The following is a 22203-nucleotide window of genomic DNA, read 5'->3' as shown; positions in this document are numbered from 1 at the left end:
TTTCTTTCTTGAAGATTATTTTTGGCTCTTTAATTTTTTTACTTTTAAAGTTAATAAGATAATTGAAAGACTATAGATCATTAACATTGTACACTCTTGAGGAAAGTATTTATCTTACCTTAAATTTAGCTTGAAAGAGAGGATATGAGATGGTTCCAGGACAACGAAAGTGGTTAGGTAATAGAGTAAACATAAGAGAGGTAACGCAATGCCTGACATAGATAGAAGGACGACACGAAAAGGAACTAGCAACAACAATGTGGGGACTTGAAGACCATGGAATTGGAAAACATTTAAAGAGAATGGTGAATACAGAGGATACAACTGCACAGATTAAAAAAGAGATTATTAAAAGTGTGACTTACTTTGGAAGACAACAGGAAAGTGAACAGATGTAGAGACGTAGTTCGGAATATTTTTAACTGAAAAAGGATACACGTACCATCGAATTATCGTAAATGGTATAAAAAATATCCTGTGTCATCCTTTTGAAATATTGATGCTCCTACCGTCCAAAAATTAGAGTGTGTGTATATATATATATATATATATACTCTTTATACTAGTTCACATACACGTGTAATAACCTTATCCACTGACTCGATATTTATTGAATATCGGACTGATAGATAAGATTGTATTACGTGTCCCTATTTAGTCTTCCGTTAAAGTGAAGGACATATATGCTCTAGTTTTGAACTGCAAAGCCTACAATGTCCCAAAAATATGATGAAAGATATCTGTATACCATTTATAATAGTTTAAAGATATTTTATCCCTTTTTTTAAAAAAAATTTTTTTTTAAAAAAAACCTTTCTTTGATTTGGATAAAGAATACCCTTCCTAGAAGATGACTCGTCATCGTAAAATGCTTTCTAGGGGTAAAATTTCTTATGTTAATGATAATAAGTATATGAACATGTTGCGCGATTAGTTGATAAATATAATTATAAATATTAATTTATTAATAATTTTAAAATTTAACTTATTATTAAATAATATTATTAAGTAAATCATTCACATTAAATATGCATACATAATAACTTTAACGATATATTAAAATAAAAAATAAAGATTCAAATCCAGTGAATTAAACACCAATCATCATAAAAAAAATAATTAAATCATTACAAATTTAAAATTATGAAAACAAAAAGGGAAAAAAATCAACAAAAGCTAATGGTTTGCAATAATTATTGATAAGAGATTCTAACGCTTAAAAAGTTTGCTATTTATATATCAAATCTCATAGATGGTGTTATTTCTAAAAAGTTAGATTATAGTGGTCTTGTCTCAACAACTATAGTCACATCCAAAGAGAAAGGAAAATCAAATTTTTGTATGCATAAATAGAAATAGAAAACAAACAAATTATTTTATACTTTTCATAATAAGAGATCCCAAATTGTCTTTTATACATATACTATATTTAGATTTTGAAGTAATTATCTTTATGTAATATTTCATTAATGTATTCATTTATATAAAATTTATAAAGGGACTTCTTTTAAAAAATAAATAAACATAAATATATATTATTAATAAGCATAAATAAATATCAACTGTAAATAAATAGTTAAAAGTGTATGAATATTTTTTTAGTAATTTTTATATTTAGTTCATGATTTATATTTTTTGATTAAGTTAAAAGATCAACTAATAAAATATAATAGTTACTTATGATAATATGGTTAAAGGTGAGGGATGTATGAAAAAGAATCTTAAAACATATTTTAATTTGACGTAATTATTTCAAATAATTCAAAATTATTAATTTCATGATTTTTTTATTTTATTTTAATTTTAAATAAATACTGGAAAATTTTTATTAACATAGCTTTTTCTTTTTATTGATTATAGGACTTCTTTTTACTGATTATATGACTGTGTAGTAATGTATAGATAATGAAGAGGTATAAAACAATTTTTTTCTTTTCATTAACGTATTCTCATTTATATAAGATTTACAAAGAGACTTCTTTTAAAACTAATAAGTATAACACATTTAAATTTAATAAGCATAAGCAAAAGGTTTATCCAATTTATGTACTATAAAATTTATAAATTCTTGCGTAAATAAACACTCAAATTATACTAAATAGCTATCTATCACTAATTTACTATGACTGAAGAATTGTGGAAATATAAATTTTAATAAAATACTAAAAAGTATAATTAAGACAGAAAAATAAAATAACTATAGAAGAAACTTTAAAATATGATTAAAAAACTGTAAAGAAAAATAAATTTCATCATTATATTCCGATGTAATTAGCATTTTGATTTTTGTATTTTATGTTTTAAATAGTTAAGACTTAAAAAAATTATTTACCTAGATTTTAGGAACTATTAGTATCCGTCTATAACTCAAAATTTTATGATAATATTATGAATAAATTTTAGAGTGATACCTCTAATGGTAAACTATTTAACCGCCGTTACACCTATTTATTTTTAAATTTTTTAATAGATATAATATTATAATATTTATGTTAATAAGCTCCTAATTGTTTGACTTTATGCAACTGAAATTTTTAAGTTTTTTGTTTTGCTTCATTTGAGGAAATTGAGATACTTATTTATTTTTTATTCATTAAAAATGACTGATCCACAACCATCTTTTTTTCTTTCCTACTTTCTCAATTCATTATTTTTTAAAATTTCGTTATTTGAACTTTTTTAATAAGCCAAGATTATTTATCGATTTTAGGACGTGTAGTAATGGATGAGTAATGGAGAGTTATAAAATTATTTTTTTATTAACATATTCTTTTATATAAAATTTACAAAGGGACTTCATTTAAAACTAATAAGCATAAATAAAATATTAATTTAATAAGTATAAACACATATCGGTAAATATGATTAGTTATTTTAGCCACAATTTTCTAATTAGTTTATTAACATATTTTGTTTCTTTCTGATTTTATCTTTTCCTTTTTTTTTTGTTTAAAATTCAAAAAATATACTTATCCTTTACATAGATATTTATTTTTTATGTTTAAATAATTTTAATCTTTAGTTTTAAAAAATTATCAATTAATTTTCCTTTTATGACCTTATTATAGCATATATGTTATTATATATTCCACTATATATATTATGTGAAATAGTAACCTTCTCTTTTATTAAATTTTTTTTAATAGATTGAGATTTGAATCAATACATCTATAGACTAGACAATATTGTCCGTGCAAGCCCGATATATTTCAGACGATAAATGCCATAGATACTATTAGGCGGTAAATTAGTTAAAGGCTGCTCATATGTCCACACATATGTTGCTTATATATTATATTTAAGACGATTGTGCCGCCTATGTGATGTATACGTATTATTTACATAATTACATTTTTTTAATGGAAGCTGGTTTCCGTAGATTGCAAAACAGATGATGGTGGCAATCATAATTTGTGGACATAGTATGTGTTGGATTTTAAAAAGGTGTGTAAGGAAAATGAAGAGTTGCGACTTTTATGAAAAGTTGTGACTTTTATGAAAAGTTACGACTTTTATGAAAAGTTGTGACTTTTATGTAAAGTTGTGACTTCTATGAAAGGTGACGACCTTTCTGAAAGATTGTGACTTTTCCAAAGGTTTGTGACCTTTCCGGTAAGGTTACAATAAGAATCTTTTCGCACTATCCTTTGTTATTTATAAATTGAGGGATTTCCTCTCATTTTAAATAAAATTTATGGACTTCTTCTTCAACTACTAAATCTAGTATTCTAAGTGTACTTTACTGCCGTTGAGTGGTTCGCTGACACCAGAGTTTTTGGTATCTATACTCTGGTGTTGAGATCATTTTACCTCGGAAGTTCATATTCCAAATCAAACCTCGGATACTAGAGGGGAATAATTTTCTTAAGGGGACATTGTGAATTCAGTGGACTTGATCTTTTTCCTATTAAAATTTTTTTAGATTCTGGTACGTGTTTTACAAACTTTAGATTTGTGAATTAATTTCAGTTCTTTTATTCTTTTGTTCTTCACTGGTTCATTAAACTTGGTAACTTCGTGTTTCTGCAAAGTTTGTTGGAATCAGTAAGATTCTTTAGACACATATTAACAACAATTCTTCTTTAAGAAAAATATTTCGTATATTTTTTTTAAATCTGTTTCTGATTCTAGTTTCGCTACTAGTTTTAATTTTCTAGTTGTGAAAATGTTCTTAAACTTTGTTTTCTTACAAAGATGTTCAAAGTTTGTTTTAAGTATGTTTGGAATACAAGATGAACAACAATCTTAAGAAAATTATTATACTAGTTAGTATTTTTTTGTATTCTACTGATTGAGAGAATATGATCATAGAAAGTAGAAGATAAATGCATTACTTCTCCATAATTCGTTGCTTTGTTTTAGCAAAGTCGAAGTGAGAATGTAATTTTTTTTATGGTATTCCGTTTAAAGATTACCAAGTAACCTTCTTATTAAATTATCTAAGGAGGAAAATAGTTTCTAAGAGTAATCATTTTTGATTTTTTATTTTTTTTATTATGTGTATCTTTGGAAAAAGATTTGCAAATCATATGTTGTGGAATGAATTTTACTTCGCAGATATTGTTGCTTTTAAAATTCTTTAGTTTGCAAAAATGAGAGATGCATATTTTTGTTTGACAAAATAACATGTCAAATTGTTTGGAAGACTATTTGATAAGAAAAACATTTCTATGTGATAATGAATATGTGTTATTCTGTTTGGAGAAAAAAAAAACTTTTGTAGTTTTGTACTCCATGAGAAATGTTAATGTGTCTGATTTTTTGTAGACTAAAAACTTTTGTGGTTTTATACTCTGGATAAATTGGACTCTGCAATTGGTTTGAAGAATATGAAAACTTCACATAATAAGTCGGTCTTGTACTTTTGATTTTCTATAAACTTCAATGTAACATAGAAATAAATTGTACAATTTTGTTTTGCCCTTATTGTTAATATTTAAAATACTAAGTGGCATGTCTATTTATGATAGAGAAAAAATACCAGTGACTTAGAATTTGTGATTTTGTGTCTTCATGGAATGAATTTGGCATTGCGTAAACATTGTCAAAGAGAATTGCAGCACTATAATTCTTTCGTAGAATAATGTTTCCAACATTAAAATATGTGGAAAAACTATTTATAAATACTTGAAAAATATTTTTGAGATCACATTTGAAATGTGGGGGTTATTTGCTTATGATTAGACTTGGTGTCTAATTTAACTTTAGAACAAAAGATATGAAATTCAATTATACTTTTGTATTATGTTATACCCACAAAATTCTTGGAGTATATTTAGTATTGTGGTTGTTGAGTTTCTCTATTACTAGTATATAGAGTGACTAGTATGAAACATCCAAATTATATATGTACTTGTTCAAAATAATTGTATTTTTTTCTACGAAAAAAATCACTTAAAATGTTGTGATTTTTCATGAAAAAATATGTCTATTATAATAAAAGTATTTGCATAGACATGAATATTGGTGAATAGTCATTTGTTATGTTTTTGTAAAAATAACAGTTGGACTATATTGTCTTTATTGAACCCCATGAAACTTTGTTCATAGGTAGTTCTATAACAATCACATTGAAAGTTATGGAAATGTCCTTCTGAAAAAAATATTTGACAATCTCAACAATGTCTGTATCACACAAATTGTAAGAAATAGGAACAAAATATTAGTGAGGAAAAAGCTACCTCACGAAGAGCTTTCAAACTCAATATTTTTATTTGTTCTTACTTGCTTGAGTCAATGTTTGTGACATGAACACTTGGGGCATGTCAATTACAAAACCTTGTAAGAAAAAACTGATCAACTTAGAAGTTTTGCCTAACTTTGAGTGCAATAAATAAAAATGTCAAGTTTTTGTGGAATCTAAGTATGTTGAGCATTCTTATAAATCTGTTGAAAGGAATTATAATTCCTTAGAATTGATTTACACTGACATTTATGATATGAAGTTAACACCATCTCATGGTGGGAAAAAGTATTTGTTACTTTTATTGAGGATTGCATTAGAAATGACTATGTTTATTTGCTAAATGGTAAGAATGAAGCAATAGAAATGTCTAGACAATGTAATATCGAAGTTGAAAATCAGTGTGAAAAAAATATATAAGAAGTGATTAGAATGGAGAGTATAAATCTCATTGTCCAGAAATATGTTTGAAAAGTGAAATATCAAACTACTGCCATATTCACCTCAATCTAATGAAAAAAACCGAACGTTGAAAGAAATGATGGATGCATTGTTTATAAGTTCAGGTTTGCACAAAACTTGTGTGAGGAACTATCCTTACTGCAAAAGGGATCAACAAAAAGTTTTGTCCTTTTAAAAATAAAGCGATTTTGTTTGATCAGAATACAATCTTTTCCATATGAGAAATGGAAAGAAAGGAAATCCAACTTGAAATATTTCAAAGTGTGGGGGTATCTAGTCAAAGTCCAAGATCATATTACTAAAAAAATTAAAATAGGACCTATGACCGTGGGCTGTAAAATTAGACTTGAGTAGTCTAGAGAAGGGTCTAAAAGGCCTAGGAAATGAAAAGGATAATGTGCTTAATAAAGGGATTCAGAGGCTTAGTAAAATGTTAAAGGACATTTACTTCCTTCGAATTTGATTTTGTAACATTTTCTGTGTCTTCTGTAGACTCATCCTTTGAAAAAATGGTGTCAATAAACAATATTGAAAGTTAATTGATCTTCTTCAAGAAAATAAACCTTTGGGTTCAAAATGAATCTTTAGAAGGAAAAATAACAGATGATGGAACTGTTGAAAAATATTAAGCAAGACTTTATGTCAAAGGCTTTAGAAAAAAAATAAGATTTTGATCTTGTCGATATATATACTCGTTAGTAATTAGAATTACATTCATTCGGATGCAAAAAATTATTACTGTAGTATATGACCTCCAAATTCATCAAATGAATGTGAAAAGAACTTTCTTAAATGTAGAATTGGAGGAAGAAATTTACATGGAACAACCCGAGGGTTTTGTGGTACCTGGTAAATAAAAGAAAGTATGGAACTTGTTAAGTCACATTATGGAAGCACCAAAACAATGACATAATTCAATCAAACCATGTCGTCAAATGGATTGAAGAATGATGGAAGTGATAAATGTGTTCACATTAAAATCATAAGGTCATTGTTTGTTTGTATATTGGTGATATGTTGATCATCAATAGAGACACTAATGACATAAATGCTACTACACGTATGCTATAAAGCAAGTGGAATGAAAATTATTGGAGTTGCTAATGCGATCTTAGATGTAAGAATTCGTAGAACTCCATAATGTTTAGCATTTTCACGGTCTCATTGCATTGAAAAGGTACTTAACTAGTTCAAATATTTGAATGTCAATATTGTCAAGTGTCCAATAAATATGAGTTTTGCATTTCAAAAGAATGAAAACAAAAGTGACTCACAATTGGATTGTGCTAGATTTTTGGGAAGCATGATGTATATCATATAATGTGTGCAATCAGATATAGCATTTGCTATTTTAAACTGAGTCCGTTCACAAGTGATCCCAAATAAATTTATTAGATGACAATAGATAGAGTTTTGGAGTATTTAAAATAATACTTAAAACTATGTCTTGCATTATAACAATATCCAACAATATTGAAAGATATAGTGATGCAAATTGAATCATCGGAAGAATGAAGTAAAATTTACGAGTGGATATGTATTTACTATTAGTAGAGGAGCAGTCTCTTAGAAATATTTCAAAAGAGACATGTATCGCTAGCTCTACAATGATCTTTGAGATAGGTGCTCTAGATTAGGTCGGTGAATAGGTTAAAAGACTCCGGAATTTCTTAATAGATATTCTATTTTGGCCCAAACCATTGGCATTAGTATGCATTCACTTTCACAGTCATGCACAATTGGATTGTGCTAGATTTTTGGAAAGCATGATATATATCATATAGTGTGTGCGATCAGATATAGCATTTGCTATTTTAAACTGAGTCCATTCACAAGTGATTCCAAATAAATTTATTAGATGATAATAAATAGAGTTTTGGAGTATTTAAAATTATACTTAAAACTATGTCTTGCATTATAACAATATCCAACAATATTGAAAGATATAGTGATGCAAATTGAATCATCGGAAGAATGAAGTAAAATTTACGAGTGGATATGTATTTACTATTGGTAGAGGAGCAGTCTCTTAGAAATATTTCAAAAGAAACATATATCGCTAGCTCTACAATGATCTTTGAGCTAGGTGCTCTAGATAAGGTCGGTGAATAAGTTAAAAGACTCCGGAATTTCTTAATAGATATTCTATTTTGGCCCAAACCATTGGCATTAGTATGCATACACTTTCACAGTCAAGATGCAATAGGTAGGGCATGGAGCATGACGTATAACGGAAAGACTCGTCATATACGACATATACATGATACCGTTAGAAAACCACTCTCTAGTGAAATTATTAGAATTGACTATGTAAAGTCAAAGGATAATGTGTCGGATCCACTTACAAAAACTCCTAACTAGAGAGGAAGTTAAAAGATCATCTAAGAGAATGAATTTACGGCTTAGGACAAGTCATCATGTCGGTAACTCTATCTAGTAGACTGGAGATCCCAAGAGCTAGATTCAAGGAGAAAAACAAAGTTGTGAATGACGGTTCGGCATTGTCAACAAACTCAATCCATTCTGATGATGAAGACAATGCTCAGGGACAAGGATACAACATTGAGGCTTGTTAATGAGTTAATAAAGCTTAATGGTTTTAATGATTTGCTAAGTTTGGCAGAGTTGACCAAATAGTGTATCGACGCGATAACACGGTTAGGAATCACCTATGTGAGTGTAAAGTGTAAGCCACTTCAAAGAAGATGATTGTCAAAAGCCCATCTCTCTATACACTCATGAAACCAGGAGGTGTTCATGGCTAAAACAAACACAACCTTAAGAACCATAAATGGTAAAGGGTTAATTGTGTGACATATGATTGTCTAGGTATACACCAAAGTTCGACGGTTCAAAGATATCGCATCTATCGATTGACGGAGTATATGCGACATATGTTCACTACGGAAAGTCCAAGGGGAAACCTACTTATCCTGATGCAATTAATTCTTGCTTGTAAAGTACACATACTTGTCCGTTTCTTTGTCTTCGAGTCATTCCCCATTCATGCGAGGGATTGTTGGATTTTAAAAAGGTGTGAATAGAAAATGAAGAGTTGCGACTTTTATGAAGAGTTGCGACTTTTATGAAAAGTTGCGACTTTTATGAAAAGTTGTGACTTTTATGAAAGGTGACGATCTTTCTAAAAGATTGTGACTTTTTCGGTAAGGTTACAATAAGAACCTTTTCGCACTATCCTTTGTTATCTATAAATTGAGGGATTTCCTCTCATTTTAAATAGAATTTATGGACTTCTTCTTCAACTACTAAATCTAGTATTCTAAGTGTACTTTACTGCCGTTGAGTGGTTCGCTGACACCAGAGTTTTTGGTATCTATACTCTGGTGTTGAGATCATTTTACCCTGGAAGGTCATATTCCAAATCAAACCTCGGATACTAGAGGGGAATAATTTCCTTAAGGGAACACTGTGAATTCAGTGAACTTGATCTTTTTCCTATTAAAATTTTTTCAGATTCTGTTACGTGTTTTACAAACTTTAGATTTGTGAATTAATTTCAGTTCTTTTATTCTTTTGTTCTTCACTGGTTCATTAAACTTGGTAACTTTGTGTTTCTGCAAAGTTTGTTGGAATCATTAAGATTCTTTAGACACATATTAACAACAATTCTTCTTTAAGAAAAATATTTCGTATATTTTTTTTAAATCTGTTTCTGATTCTAGTTTCACTATTAGTTTTAGTTTTCTAGTTATGAAAATGTTGTTAAACTTTGTTGTCTTACAAAGATGTTCAAAGTTTGTTTTAAGTATGTTTGGAATACCAAATGAACAACAATATGTAGTAAGAATGAAGTATGATGAACTGTGGCGTATCTTATCTTGTTAAAGCATAGACGCTGTGCATATTCTTGTTCAACGTTATTCAGAAGGCAGTGAATATTTCATCATTCCAGCCACACCCTCGACCGATTTCGAAGAAATACATGATCAAGCACAATTAGGATTAGATCTCATTTAAAATTGGTTGGAGCTATTAGGTCTGCTATGTGAAAATTGTTCAAAGCCAAGTTTGAGAATTCGCAGAGAACACTTCCAATTGCAGTATATAGTTGGCTGGTGACATAAAAATTTATTGAAAGAACAACAACAACGTCCACAAAAACCATATATCATTTTCCATAAGCCCAAGCAGAGCATTCAAAAAAGGAAAAAGTCCAAAAGGGGAAAAAAACTATGTAGTTGTAACATTGAAGTAAAGAACACATATTGTAATAGTTTTGGATCTGGTAAAGTTAGCGCAGCAAATCGACTAAACAGTCCCTCCATAAGTCCCAATAATTCAATGGAAGCATGCACTCGCAATTAAGAGGAAATTGAAGCGAAAAATGAAAAATTACGGGAGAGAGCATTTGCAAGAATATTGACGCAATAGATTTATGTCAAAGTCTACCCACAGCAGGGTCCTAACAACTGATAAATGCCAATTCTCAGTAGAAACAAGAGGCTAATTTGCTATTCATGACGTTTTTAGGCAAGATTACAACTTCATTAAGACCCATGTTTATAATGTTAAACGTTCTTCCCTAATCTTTCTCATGGAACTGAAAACATCAATTTATTAGATTTCCAGATAATTTTAAAAAAAATATGAAGCTACATTAGAGAATTTAAAGAGAATTTTTACAAACAGCTAGAGACTCAAACAAAAAATATGCAAAAGCAACATGCTTATTTCCCTAAACTAACAAAGTCTAACTGAAATTACGAATTAAAAAAATAACCTCATAATTTCTTTTCCCCTAAATCACACACAACTCCAAATAATCAATTAGCAAATATAAGTGAACATGAAATCCCATAATCTCGTTTTTAGAACCTAGAAAATCAACAAAATTTAAGAACGTATACTATTCTCTTTGAACGCAAAAATATTAATAAACATCACATATAATCAGAAAATTTAGGAGATACATATCGAGAAATAGAAAAGAAGAGTTGAGAAGATCTGATGACAACAGCTTAAAGTATTCCATCCTCTGACTTTCTCTCTCATTCGCTGAGCGAAGAAAGCGGGTTTTGCCTCAGCTACCGCTATCCTTTGGGTTTAAAATTGACAACTTTTCAGTTGTTTTAAAATTAAACTCTTTAAATATTTTTTAAAATACTGTGCGTTCAACTATTAATCATAAATTTAATTTATTAATATAATTTATAAATCAATCCACTATCCACTCATTATTAACTAAACCTCACTCAATTAATAATTCAATTATAATATCAAAATCGTCATAAACACTACTAAAACACGATGAAATTATAGATTACTACTATTCGAGTCCGAATTGAAGACCCAATTAAATTTAGGTTGAGTCGCTTATTTAGGAAGACACTTTCTTTCAAAATTGAATTAGAAATTTATGATTAAAGATAAAGAAATAATACATCACGAATTAATTCATGCACTTTTTTTAAAATATAATTTTATAAATATTTATGATTTATTTTAAAACTTTAATATATTATTTTGAAAAAAAGTTACCTATGAAGTAACATTACATAATTGAGACGTAAGAATAATTAAGATGAACATAGTCAAACTTTTAAGTTTATCGGTGATTTTTATGTAGCCACTTGAATGTATGATAATTTACTTCTATATTTTTTAAAAACACTCAATTGTCAGTATCTTTCATTAATAATATGACGGTTTCATTAATTAAGAGGGATTTAATTAGTAATGGGTGGGTAGCGGATTGATTTATAAATTACACTAATAAGTTAAATTATAATAAATAGTTGAGCGCCACGTATTTAAAAAAATATTTAAATAGTTTAAATATAAAACCGTTAAATAAGTGGTTAATTTTGAATCAAAAGGTGACAAGGGTATTTTGGACCCAATAGGTGGGTGGAAAGGACATTTTGGAGCCAATAGGTGGATGAAGGGTAATTTTATATCATTTTCAATACTTTGAGGGTATTTTATGCCCTTTTCCAAAACTATTATTAATTGGGGGATTAGATGAAATTATTGAAAATTATCACAGTATGTATATAAAACTAAAAGTGAAAAGAATAAAAAATATCTTTAATGTATTAGAAATAACTCAAAAATATCCTTCTTCCATCTATTGGATTAAAAATGTTCTTTCATCGATCCATTTGAATAAAAAATGCCTTAGAGTTAAATTTCAACCTAAAATGTCCCTTCCTCTAACAGAAATTGATGTGGCAAAAATAATTTTTAAAATTTCATGTGTTGACATTATGATTATTGATCCACATGTAATGGATCAATTTTCATTCTCAATCATATCCATCAATCCAAACTCATTTCTAAAAGACCTTACTTTTTTTCTCTTCATATTCATCTTCGTTTTTCTTCTATAAAATTATTTGAACGATTGATAAAATACTATCAAATTCTTTCTATAACTTCAAATCTTTGAAAAAAGGTTATAAAAAATTCTATACATCATTGTTATTGGCCTACTAGTTTTGTGGTAATGAAGATAAGTGCAATTTAATTTGTATCCCAAAACCTATCAAAATAATAAGTGGATTTGCTGAAATGGGAACAAAAAAAATCATACATTCAATCTTCCATGGAAGCAAGATATTCATCAAATCAAGCCATGTTTATCACATTTTTTTTTAAAAAAAATGGAGTCTCTAACAGTTGAGTTGAGGAGTTCAATCTCCAATTAGCTCATGAAAGACTTTGAATTTTAGAGAATTGCTTAGAACATCATGTTTTTATTGATTGTTTTGATATTATTTTATTAATATTTCAAATAATTTCTTTTAGAAGAAAGATGAAGAAAGTGGGAGTAATGGGTTTGGATTTGAGTTAGAGTTAGAGTTAATGGATATGATTATGAATGAAAGTGGATCTAATATATGTGGACCAATAAAATAATGCCACATATTTAACTAAACAATATATATTTGTCACATCAGCTTCTGTTGAAGGTATGGTTAATTTTAGACTTAAATTTAACTCTATGAACATTTTTTATTCAAACAGGTAAATGAAAGTGCATTTTTGATCCAATAGATGAAAGGAGGACACTTTTGAGTCATTTTCAATACGTTAAACACATTTTTTATCCTTTTCCGAAACTAAAATCATCACAAAATATATAAATTTGAAATTATGACAATATACATTAACAATGCCATATATATAAAACTAAATTAAAAAAATCTGATAAAAAATTAAATCAAAACACTGTCGACTTGAAAACATCTGAAGAAGTCATAGCCAAAAATTGAAGAGGGAAGCAACAAATTACCTGAAAATTAAAGTTGCATTGAGAGAAGATAGAACAATGCATAAACTTGTATCTTCCTCTTCATCCATGGATAGATGAGCGCATTAAGATGGAGCTGGTTGTATAGAAATGACGTGATTATCTTTAAATTAAATTCAAAAGTTAAAAGGTACATAAAAAATTGATGGTTTGTCAATTTTAAGACTTTCGTTTCTATATATTAATTTCATGAATCATGCATGCATTAATTTATCTATTCAATAAACAAATATGGTGAATTTACAAAAATAAAAAAGAATAACAAATGAGAACAACATGACATATCAACTTAGTATTTCGTTTATAAAAAAATATCAACACAAAATTAAAACACTTACAAATTTAAAATATATGGAGTATATAAATTTTACAATTCAACATTACTGCAAAATAAAGAAGAACTAGTTACAAAGAATTCTTACGAAAAAACAATAATAATAAGAAATCGAAATGTGAATATATTATTTAGGAAAAATTACTACACAAAGCAAGAAATACATTATTTTAAAGTAGATATAAGAAAAAAGAGATAATTATTTTTTTATTTTAAGTGACTGATTTTAAATTAAGCAAACATTAATTCAAGAAATCATGTAAAAAAATAGTTTTGATGATTTCGAACTTTATTTTATTGCTAGTGTACAGTTTGTTTCAAACTAATGTTTAAGAGCAAGAAACATGAAAACATGTTTTGTCCCTAATGTCATTTTCTTTTTATTATTTGACAAAATACATTAATAAAATTTAGAGATAAGTGTCAAAAATACACATAAGCTATTTTTTTTTGAGTTTCATACCTAAAATATTAGAAGTGTGAGTTTCATATCTAAACTATCCTTTTTTTAATTTGAGAAACACACCTTAGTGGTGTGTACAGTACAGTCTCTCTTTTATATGAAAAACTGACACATGACATTCCACATCAATAAAATATTTTATCTAGATAAAAATTAAATAATAAAAAATTAAGATTAATTAAAAATTAAAGATTATTATCCATATCAAAAATTAAATTATTTTTCTTTTCTCACTCCATCACATCCTCTACGTACCCCCTCCACCGCAACGACCCATCTTTTTTTTTTAAAAAATCATTTATAAAATATTTTTAAAAATATTATATCTCACCCCCCCCCCCCCAAATAGAAATTGATATTATTTTATTTAAAGAAATCTACCCCATCCTATTTAATTTTTAGCTTCTAATTTTATTTTTTTACGTTTTTCTTATTTTGTGTTAGATATGAACGTACATATATTTTTCGAAAAAAAATTCTACTAGTGTATCGAATATAACATAAACAAATAAAAAATATAAAAAGTCTTGTGGCGGCAAGTAAAGAATATTTTAGATATGTAAATCTAAACACTGGAAAAAATATTGAAAGCAGAGGGTTAAGTGGGATGACTAGAATTATATTTTAAGAAAATAAAATAATATCTAAATTAGTATTTGATGAGGGAGAGGGGATGAAGTAAAAAATGAAAGTGTCTATACTTGTTATAGTGGAAAATTATTGAATTGAAAATTATAAAGTGAAACATCAATATATTCTAAAATATCTATTAAAAAGTCTATCTCAATCATCTTTAGGAAATAAACAAGTTCGTCTATTGTGACCTTCTTGCCCACAACGTCCACAACAGTTTTTGTGTTTATTGTTCACTTGTCATCTGCATTTTTCTTCCTCTTAATCGTCCAAGCATTCTCTTGTATCTTGGTGGCAATAAAATTATTTCAAAATAGACTCGTGAATTGACCAATACATAATTACAATTATATCAGATACCTTACAAAACGCCTAGTAACTCATGTATCACATAAATATTATACAAGAAAGTACAACAACACAATAAGATACATACCCATCTATATTGTATGCTTAAATAATTGTGTCTTATAAATAGAGAAATTGACATAATTCATAAAATTAAGTTACTACAACACTCTCCTATAGAACAATACATTTACAACTTACATCAAATGTATCCGATACATTATTGAATACACATCAAGAAAATCATATCACAAAATTCAACATGTACAGGGAAAGCTTATGATTATATAATGTATCTAATAAAAAGATATGTAATGTATCAACTTGCAACAAATAATGTAGATTTACCAATTTATTCATATACAAAATAATTTATCACAAACAAATCACTATATATTTTCAAACTTACAATACACGCACTGATTAATTGTAATAAACGCACATTACAATTCAAATACAAACACCAATATATGCAAAATATATAATGTATAAACCTATAACACATAATGTAGCAGATGATTTGATACACAACACAATACTACAAAATCACAAACCTTTTTCTGTCAGATCTTTTAATTCAAAATTGAAATTATGTTTTATTTTGTGTTTTGTCATTGCACCCATCAAAATTGTTTTATCCTTATACATTTGCTTCACTTTCACTTTGATACCGTTCATATCTAATCTCAATTTTTCAGACTCCCGAATAACTCAATAAGATGAAAATATTTAGCTTGAATCTTATCAATTTTGAATGGACAAAATACAAATATACCAAGCACAACGAAAAGAAATTAGAGATTTCATCAATTTAATAATATTCATAACTTACCCCGTTCCCCCAATTTCTTTGAATATCTCAACAAAATCGATATATTCATCTTTTTTATCAGCAACTTCTTTAAATTTTTTAAGATTATCACTTTTTTGAGATTAATGGTTGTTCAATGAAGAAGATGTAAATTAGAGATTTGATATTTGTGAATTTATTACCTATTGGGATATGGACTGATTAAGAATCAGTTAGGCGTTAATCAAGGAGATTAAAATAAGTAAAAATATATTTAGGGGCATTAATTAAGAAAATTAAAATAAGTAAAAATAATTTTTACCTGATTTGTTGATTAAAAATAATTATAATCAACAAACAGTTGTTTATAATAAATCACATATAATGTATCCAAAAGATAGGTATGTATCCGGGTGCCTCATGTTTTAAGGGATTTTTGTAAATTGAAAATTAATAGGGATAGAATGTAATTTAGATGTTACACTATGTGATTATACTACAGTAAATGTATAATGACGTATACATGCTGTATTTTGGCCCAAATGTTGTATATATGGTTGTATTCCAAATGTATACAACCCATTTCAACCTTCCAGCACCCGTATCTATACTTAGGACCTATATTCCGCTCTTTAGACCTATATATCAATGTATAATGAGTGTATACGGGTCTTATACAACAGTGCATTCCCTTGGACTTTAGGACCTGCAACTTAATCCAGCCCCTATAAACTGCTACCTTTTCATCGTGGTCATTAAGTTGACAAATAGGCTGACTCCATATGTATAGGTATGGGCCTTTACGACCTTCTCAGAATGCAAGGGAGAGGAAAAATCTATTCGGACTCAGAACAAAACATAGTAGTGACGAGATTCTCACGTTTCCCGGGGCAGCGTATTGACCCCACCACAAGTGAAGCTCCGATGAGCTCAGGAAAATTCCAATTAGAGGGAAAACTAGAGACTTATTCCTCATCATTTAGTAAGTAATTGTTGTCCTCCTCCTTTTCAATGAATACTAAGAAGGTTATTTATATAGGGGGAAATTTTGACTTTGAAATTCAAATTCATTGTTCCTTTTCAAGAAAACAAAAAGAAGGGATGGAGATTTCTTCTAAAAAAAAAAGGGAAAATCAGATGGAGAAGTGATACACTAGGTTATGGGTTTTGTAGGTTAATTGGATGGGCATTGGATCATGTATGCTGTTAGACGCGACTTCTGGGTTTTCTTTTGGTCGTTGTTCTCACGTGGAGAAAAAAAAGAATTTAAAATTTGGTATTGCTAATTGTAGAATTTTTTATCAAAATAAGTCATTTTATAAATCAATTAACCAAAATAGTATATTTTTAATTTTTTTTTTACAAAACTAGTATAAACGTGGTTCACAGTAACGTTTTATACGTTATTTATTTTTGAAAACTTTATTTTATTTTAAAAAATTTAATGAGAAAAGGGACGGACTACTAACGACGTTAAATAATAATACGTAACTGAAAATTACATTTTAACTCTAATACGTTATTGTGAAGAACGTTTTAAGCATATATCATTTACTCCTTCACTAGAACAAAAAACCTCCAATTTAGTTATATTAAAATTTGGAAAGAAAACCCTCCAAGAAAACCCACTTAATTCTCCAAACCTACCTTCAAGTTACATGAGATAAAATTAAGAAGAGAACTCGCATCAAATCTAGCTTCAAAGGCACAATGAAGTTGATGAATGCTGTATCTGAAGAGTGCACGAATTTGAAAGACCAACCCATCTTCTTGCTCTTCCATAGTTGATGTTTAATCTTTACTCGATTTGAAATCATTTTGCTCTATACAAGAGATTTGAGAGTGTTGATCGAGTATTGTAGTTTAAACACACTGCAAAAGATTGGAGGTGAAATTTCGAAACTTTGAAAACGTCTGCAAATTTGCTTAAAAAAGGTAAAAAAAAACTTTGATAAAGAAGAGTTCTTTTTGTGATTCAGGTAATTTTGTCATACATTGATTTAGTTTATCTTATAGTTGATGAATTTGTTATTTTCCTTTTTGTTGAAAAATGACATTTTAGTTCTGTTTTCCTCTTTTTATGATAACTAGCAAAATATTAGTGATGGCAACAGTTTACTGCTTCCTTGTGCTCATGTGAAGTTGATTGTTTCAATGTCTTTTTGGGCTGCCTGTTGTTCTTTACAGTGTCATTTGTAGCTATCCTTTAAAAAGTTTCAGCAAAAATTTTCGCTGGTGTATAGTGTCTACAAATTTATTGTCTAAGAAGTGAACTTTCTCCTAATATCAAAAAAAGGTGAATAGTTAGACCCCACTTGTGGGATTACACGAGGTATGTTGTTGTTTTTATAGCAACAACATATATAGCGCTAACCTCCAACTTCTGTCAACTTCAAACTTTGATATTTTTTAGCTTATAAGACATGGTGCTGGCATTATGAACTCTTACAAAGTTGTAGTTCTTGTTTTTTATTTTTTTGTCTCACTATCTCATTAAAAGAGGAAATCTCTCCCCTTTTCTTCCGCCTGGCTCTTTGTAAATCCTTTTATTTTTTTTTCGAAATGCCAAGATTGAAAATCCAATGAGCTGATGGTACTTCTAACACTGTGATCCATATGCATCCCTAAGTCCTTGACAGTTTTTTCCATGGATTTAATATAAGTGTCTAATTCTATTTCTTCTTGTGTAAAACTAGAAAAAATGTGATTAAGGAAGCTAGACAAAGTAATCCTCCATTCAGTTTTAATGCAAAATGATACCTGTGGGAGGAAGATCTTTCTGAATCCAAAATTAGAGTTGATATCCAAACGTCCTCCAGGATCTACAGGAATAGCATGTCTGTAACTACAATAACCAGCTGTAGCATTTCCCTAACAAATCATTGAAAAGTTAGCACACTCAAGATTTCAAGTAAACAAAAACTATGAAGATATTTAACTAACCAGCAAATGATTCTTGACTTGCAGAATAGAACCAAAAGTAGAGCAAATGAAAAATTTATGTTCACCTGATCAATTATAGGGAGATATCCACCAACATTAGGTAGAATGGTACAATTAGGAAGTATTCCACCTTCACCTCCCACGCCAACAACAATATCGTCACGTCCTATTATGTAAAGCATATCATACACTTGATTTACATCATGTCCTGCATCAGTCCATAGTGTTAATAGTTTATTGGCTCCAAAAAAAATAACTCTCAATATACGAAAATACATCCCTTACAAGTTATATTACATTCCATGACATGCTTTCATCAGAAAAAATGCAAAACTTTAAGTCCATTTGTGATGTGTTAAGTTTCAAAAGGTAGAAAAGAGCAAAGAAATCATCTATATCCATATCTGTATCGACAAGAATTCGATGATCCTTTACTCCATTTACCAACAATATTAACACCATTGTTAGCATTACAACAAGTTCATTTAGCAGCAACATCTTCTCTTTCTCCTTCATCACAACTTTGCTTCTGATTTTCTTCAAACTATTAGTTATTAATAGGAATAAACAGAAAGGGTTGTAAATTAACAGAAGGAATGTTTAAGGGATTTTATCGACACAATAAATTCTTTTATATAATATTAGTATCAATTTAAATGATCAATGGGGTACAAAGTAACACTTTGCTCAACAAAGTACAAATTTTGTCTGGGATATATAAATTTGAATTCGCGCCAAAAAGTTAAAAGTGATCCCTACTTTATTTTAGGGCTCTTCAAATATTTTTTTTTAAATTTTTATGCCTATTTTTGCTAAAAGAAATTGTAGGCCAAAGTATTCTTATTGTTGACCTAATTTTGTGTGATATCTAAGTTTAGAGAATTTTTATTGGTTATGTCTCTTACAACATTATTTATTGGTTTTAAAACTGAATTTATGTATCTATTGACATAAGTTCTCAGGAATTAAGTTATGTCTTTTTACAGTATAACTTGGTGAATTATGTAAACATATGCCTCTATTAGCAAAGATTTTTTAAGAATTAAGTGACATAACTTGTAATTACATTATGATACAAAATATAAATTTATGCCGTAATTTTTTTCAATGATAGAGATATTTTCGGTCACTTTAGCTCTTAGTATATATTTTCTTGTGTTTTTTGTATCATCTTGACATCCTAGATGTTTTATGTCATGTAGGATACGTGTGTCTACTTGTTCAATTTTATAATATTTTAAGTGCTTACTTCTACACATTCAATGTTGGAGGGCATAATTATTCGTTAGTGCCAAGTTAATGGTTATATTATGCCTATCTTTTTATCTTAAGATGTACCAGAGATAAATGGTGACTAATATTTAAGATTTTCGATCACAAATGCTAAAAAGATTCTAGAAATTCATCAAAATTTGTGGTCAAAATTGTAATGATCACCATAACTTGGTATCAAGACAAGTCTTGTGACTGAAGATTAATAATGATTTGAATGTTGTATTGTTAAGAGAAAGTGTTGCCCAATATGAAATACAACATTCAGGTGGTCCACTGTTGGAATTTCTGTGACATGATTCTCATTTCAGAAAAAAAATGATACATGACTCATTTAAGTCTTTTCAGACATTGAGCTCACATATATGATAAGAAACTATATGTACTTGAAACTATAATTGAGTGAAGATATTCAATTTTCTCAACAGTTGTGAGTTGCGAGTCTTATAGTAAAACTTATATTTTAATTGATATGATTGAAAATGTTGTCAATGAAGTATTTGAGGAAAGCTTCTAAGTTACGTTGTATTCTTACATCTGTATAGGTATTTATTTTATGGCTGCTAATAATGCATACCAATTGGATTCCGGTCCACTTGATCCATCTGTATTAACTAGACAACTCACTCATAGGTCACGAGATATATGGATAGGGAATGATAATATGATTTTGAACACAAGAAAATGTGATGAGAAGTTTTGGGACCTAGTAAATGAATATCCTATTCATCCACGAGTCCTAGATGTGATTAAACTATCTGGATTGTATGGTGTTTATAGGTCTCATAGGCCTGTTATTGATCGTAGCTTAATCACCGCACTAGTTGAGAGATGGCAGTCTGAAACTCATAGATTCCACTTTAGAACGGGTGAGAGCACGATCACTTTACAGGACGTGGAGATATTGTATGGCTTACCCGTGAAAGGTAATCCGGTAGTTGGGTATGAGCCACAGAGGTTTGTAGTGGATTGGAAAAATATTTATCAAAGATTATTAGGTTTTAGTCCACAACCTTAAGACTTTAAACATAGTAGTCTCAAGATCTTTGCGCTTAATGCACATTTGCGACTTTAACCACGATTACCCGACTTGGCAACACAGGATATGGTCAACGAGAAAGCTAGGTGTTATATGTTTTGGATGATTATTGGTTTACTATTGGCAGACACATCTGGTGGTCTTTTAAAGCTTATGTACTTGCCTATGCTGGAGGATATCACTACACTAGGGTCTTACAGTTGGGGTAGTGCAACCCTAGCATATTTGTATCGTTTTCTTTGTAAAGCCTCCCAAAGTAGCCAAAATGAGATTGCTGGATTCCTACCACTACTTCAGGTATACTAAAAAATTACACTTAGTATTTATTGAAATTTTATCTAGTGTATAATTATCTATTATGTTCAGATTTGAGCATGAGAGAGAGTTACCGTCCTTAGGCATCAGATTGTAGTAAAAAGAGATACAAGGAATATTTTCCATGTTGGTTTACCAAGGGGTCCATATGCTGCTAGATGGTATGCACATTTTAGTTGGACTGACACTACCAAACATGTGTTAAGAATTTTCAGGGATGCGCTGGATTCAATGACAGAAGATCAGGTAAGATTTTGTACTAATTTTCTCTTAAATTTCATATATATTGTAATTGTGAATACTTTTTTTATAGTTCATTTGGGAACCATATTCTTCTAACATAATTGAGAGTCTTCCCGAAAAACTAATTTTTGGTTTGTTTTGGCTACGGGGTATTACAAATCTGGTTCATGAGCATTCTATCAAAGTTTGTACTTCATATTTCTGGATTTATGAATATGATTTCTCCAGTTAGCAAAGTCACATAAATATAGCTTTAGAGAAGGTAGAGTGGTGGTTCCATTATCCACGGAATTTGAACCATATGACCATTGATCCCTTGGGTAGTTGGTTATTAAAGAATTTAGATATTAGATTATTAATTGTTGGAGCATAAATGATTTCTTCCGAACTATAGCTAGAATCTAG

General features: G+C 29.0%; 1 protein-coding gene and 1 long non-coding RNA gene across 2 annotated transcripts; both read right to left on the bottom strand.

Moving 5' to 3' along the window:
- Positions 1–14894: 14894 nt before the first annotated feature.
- LOC109120944 (uncharacterized) lies at positions 14895–16164 on the bottom strand. Its single transcript, XR_002028358.3, has 2 exons — positions 16029–16164; positions 14895–15135 (listed from the first exon to the last, which is right to left on the bottom strand). It is a non-coding gene; the product is annotated as an uncharacterized lncRNA (long non-coding RNA).
- A 1685-nt stretch (positions 16165–17849) lies between these two features.
- On the bottom strand, positions 17850–19391 carry LOC138338038 (nucleoside hydrolase 5-like). The gene is made up of 4 exons (XM_069288500.1): positions 19241–19391; positions 18995–19137; positions 18747–18857; positions 17850–17900 (listed from the first exon to the last, which is right to left on the bottom strand). Exons 1-4 carry the CDS (start codon positions 19389–19391, stop codon positions 17850–17852), a joined length of 456 nt encoding a protein of 151 aa, XP_069144601.1.
- Between the last annotated feature and the right edge of the window lie 2812 nt (positions 19392–22203).

This window comes from Solanum lycopersicum, chromosome 8, assembly GCF_036512215.1.
Source record: "Solanum lycopersicum chromosome 8, SLM_r2.1".
Taxonomy (NCBI): Eukaryota; Viridiplantae; Streptophyta; class Magnoliopsida; order Solanales; family Solanaceae; genus Solanum; species Solanum lycopersicum.
Note: the sequence above shows the minus strand (reverse complement) of the source record. Positions and strands in the feature narration are given on the sequence as shown.

Excerpts from the sequence above, each read along its gene's own strand:
- LOC138338038 (XM_069288500.1), bottom strand. The coding sequence starts at position 19,391 with ATGGTGTTAATATTGTTGGTAAATGGAGTAAAGGATCATCGAATTCTT. Across the intron at positions 19,138-19,240 it reads TTGCATTTTTTCTGATGAAA|GACATGATGTAAATCAAGTG; the intron begins GCATGTCATGGA and ends GGACTGATGCAG. Across the intron at positions 18,858-18,994 it reads ATCTCCCTATAATTGATCAG|GGAAATGCTACAGCTGGTTA; the intron begins GTGAACATAAAT and ends ATGATTTGTTAG.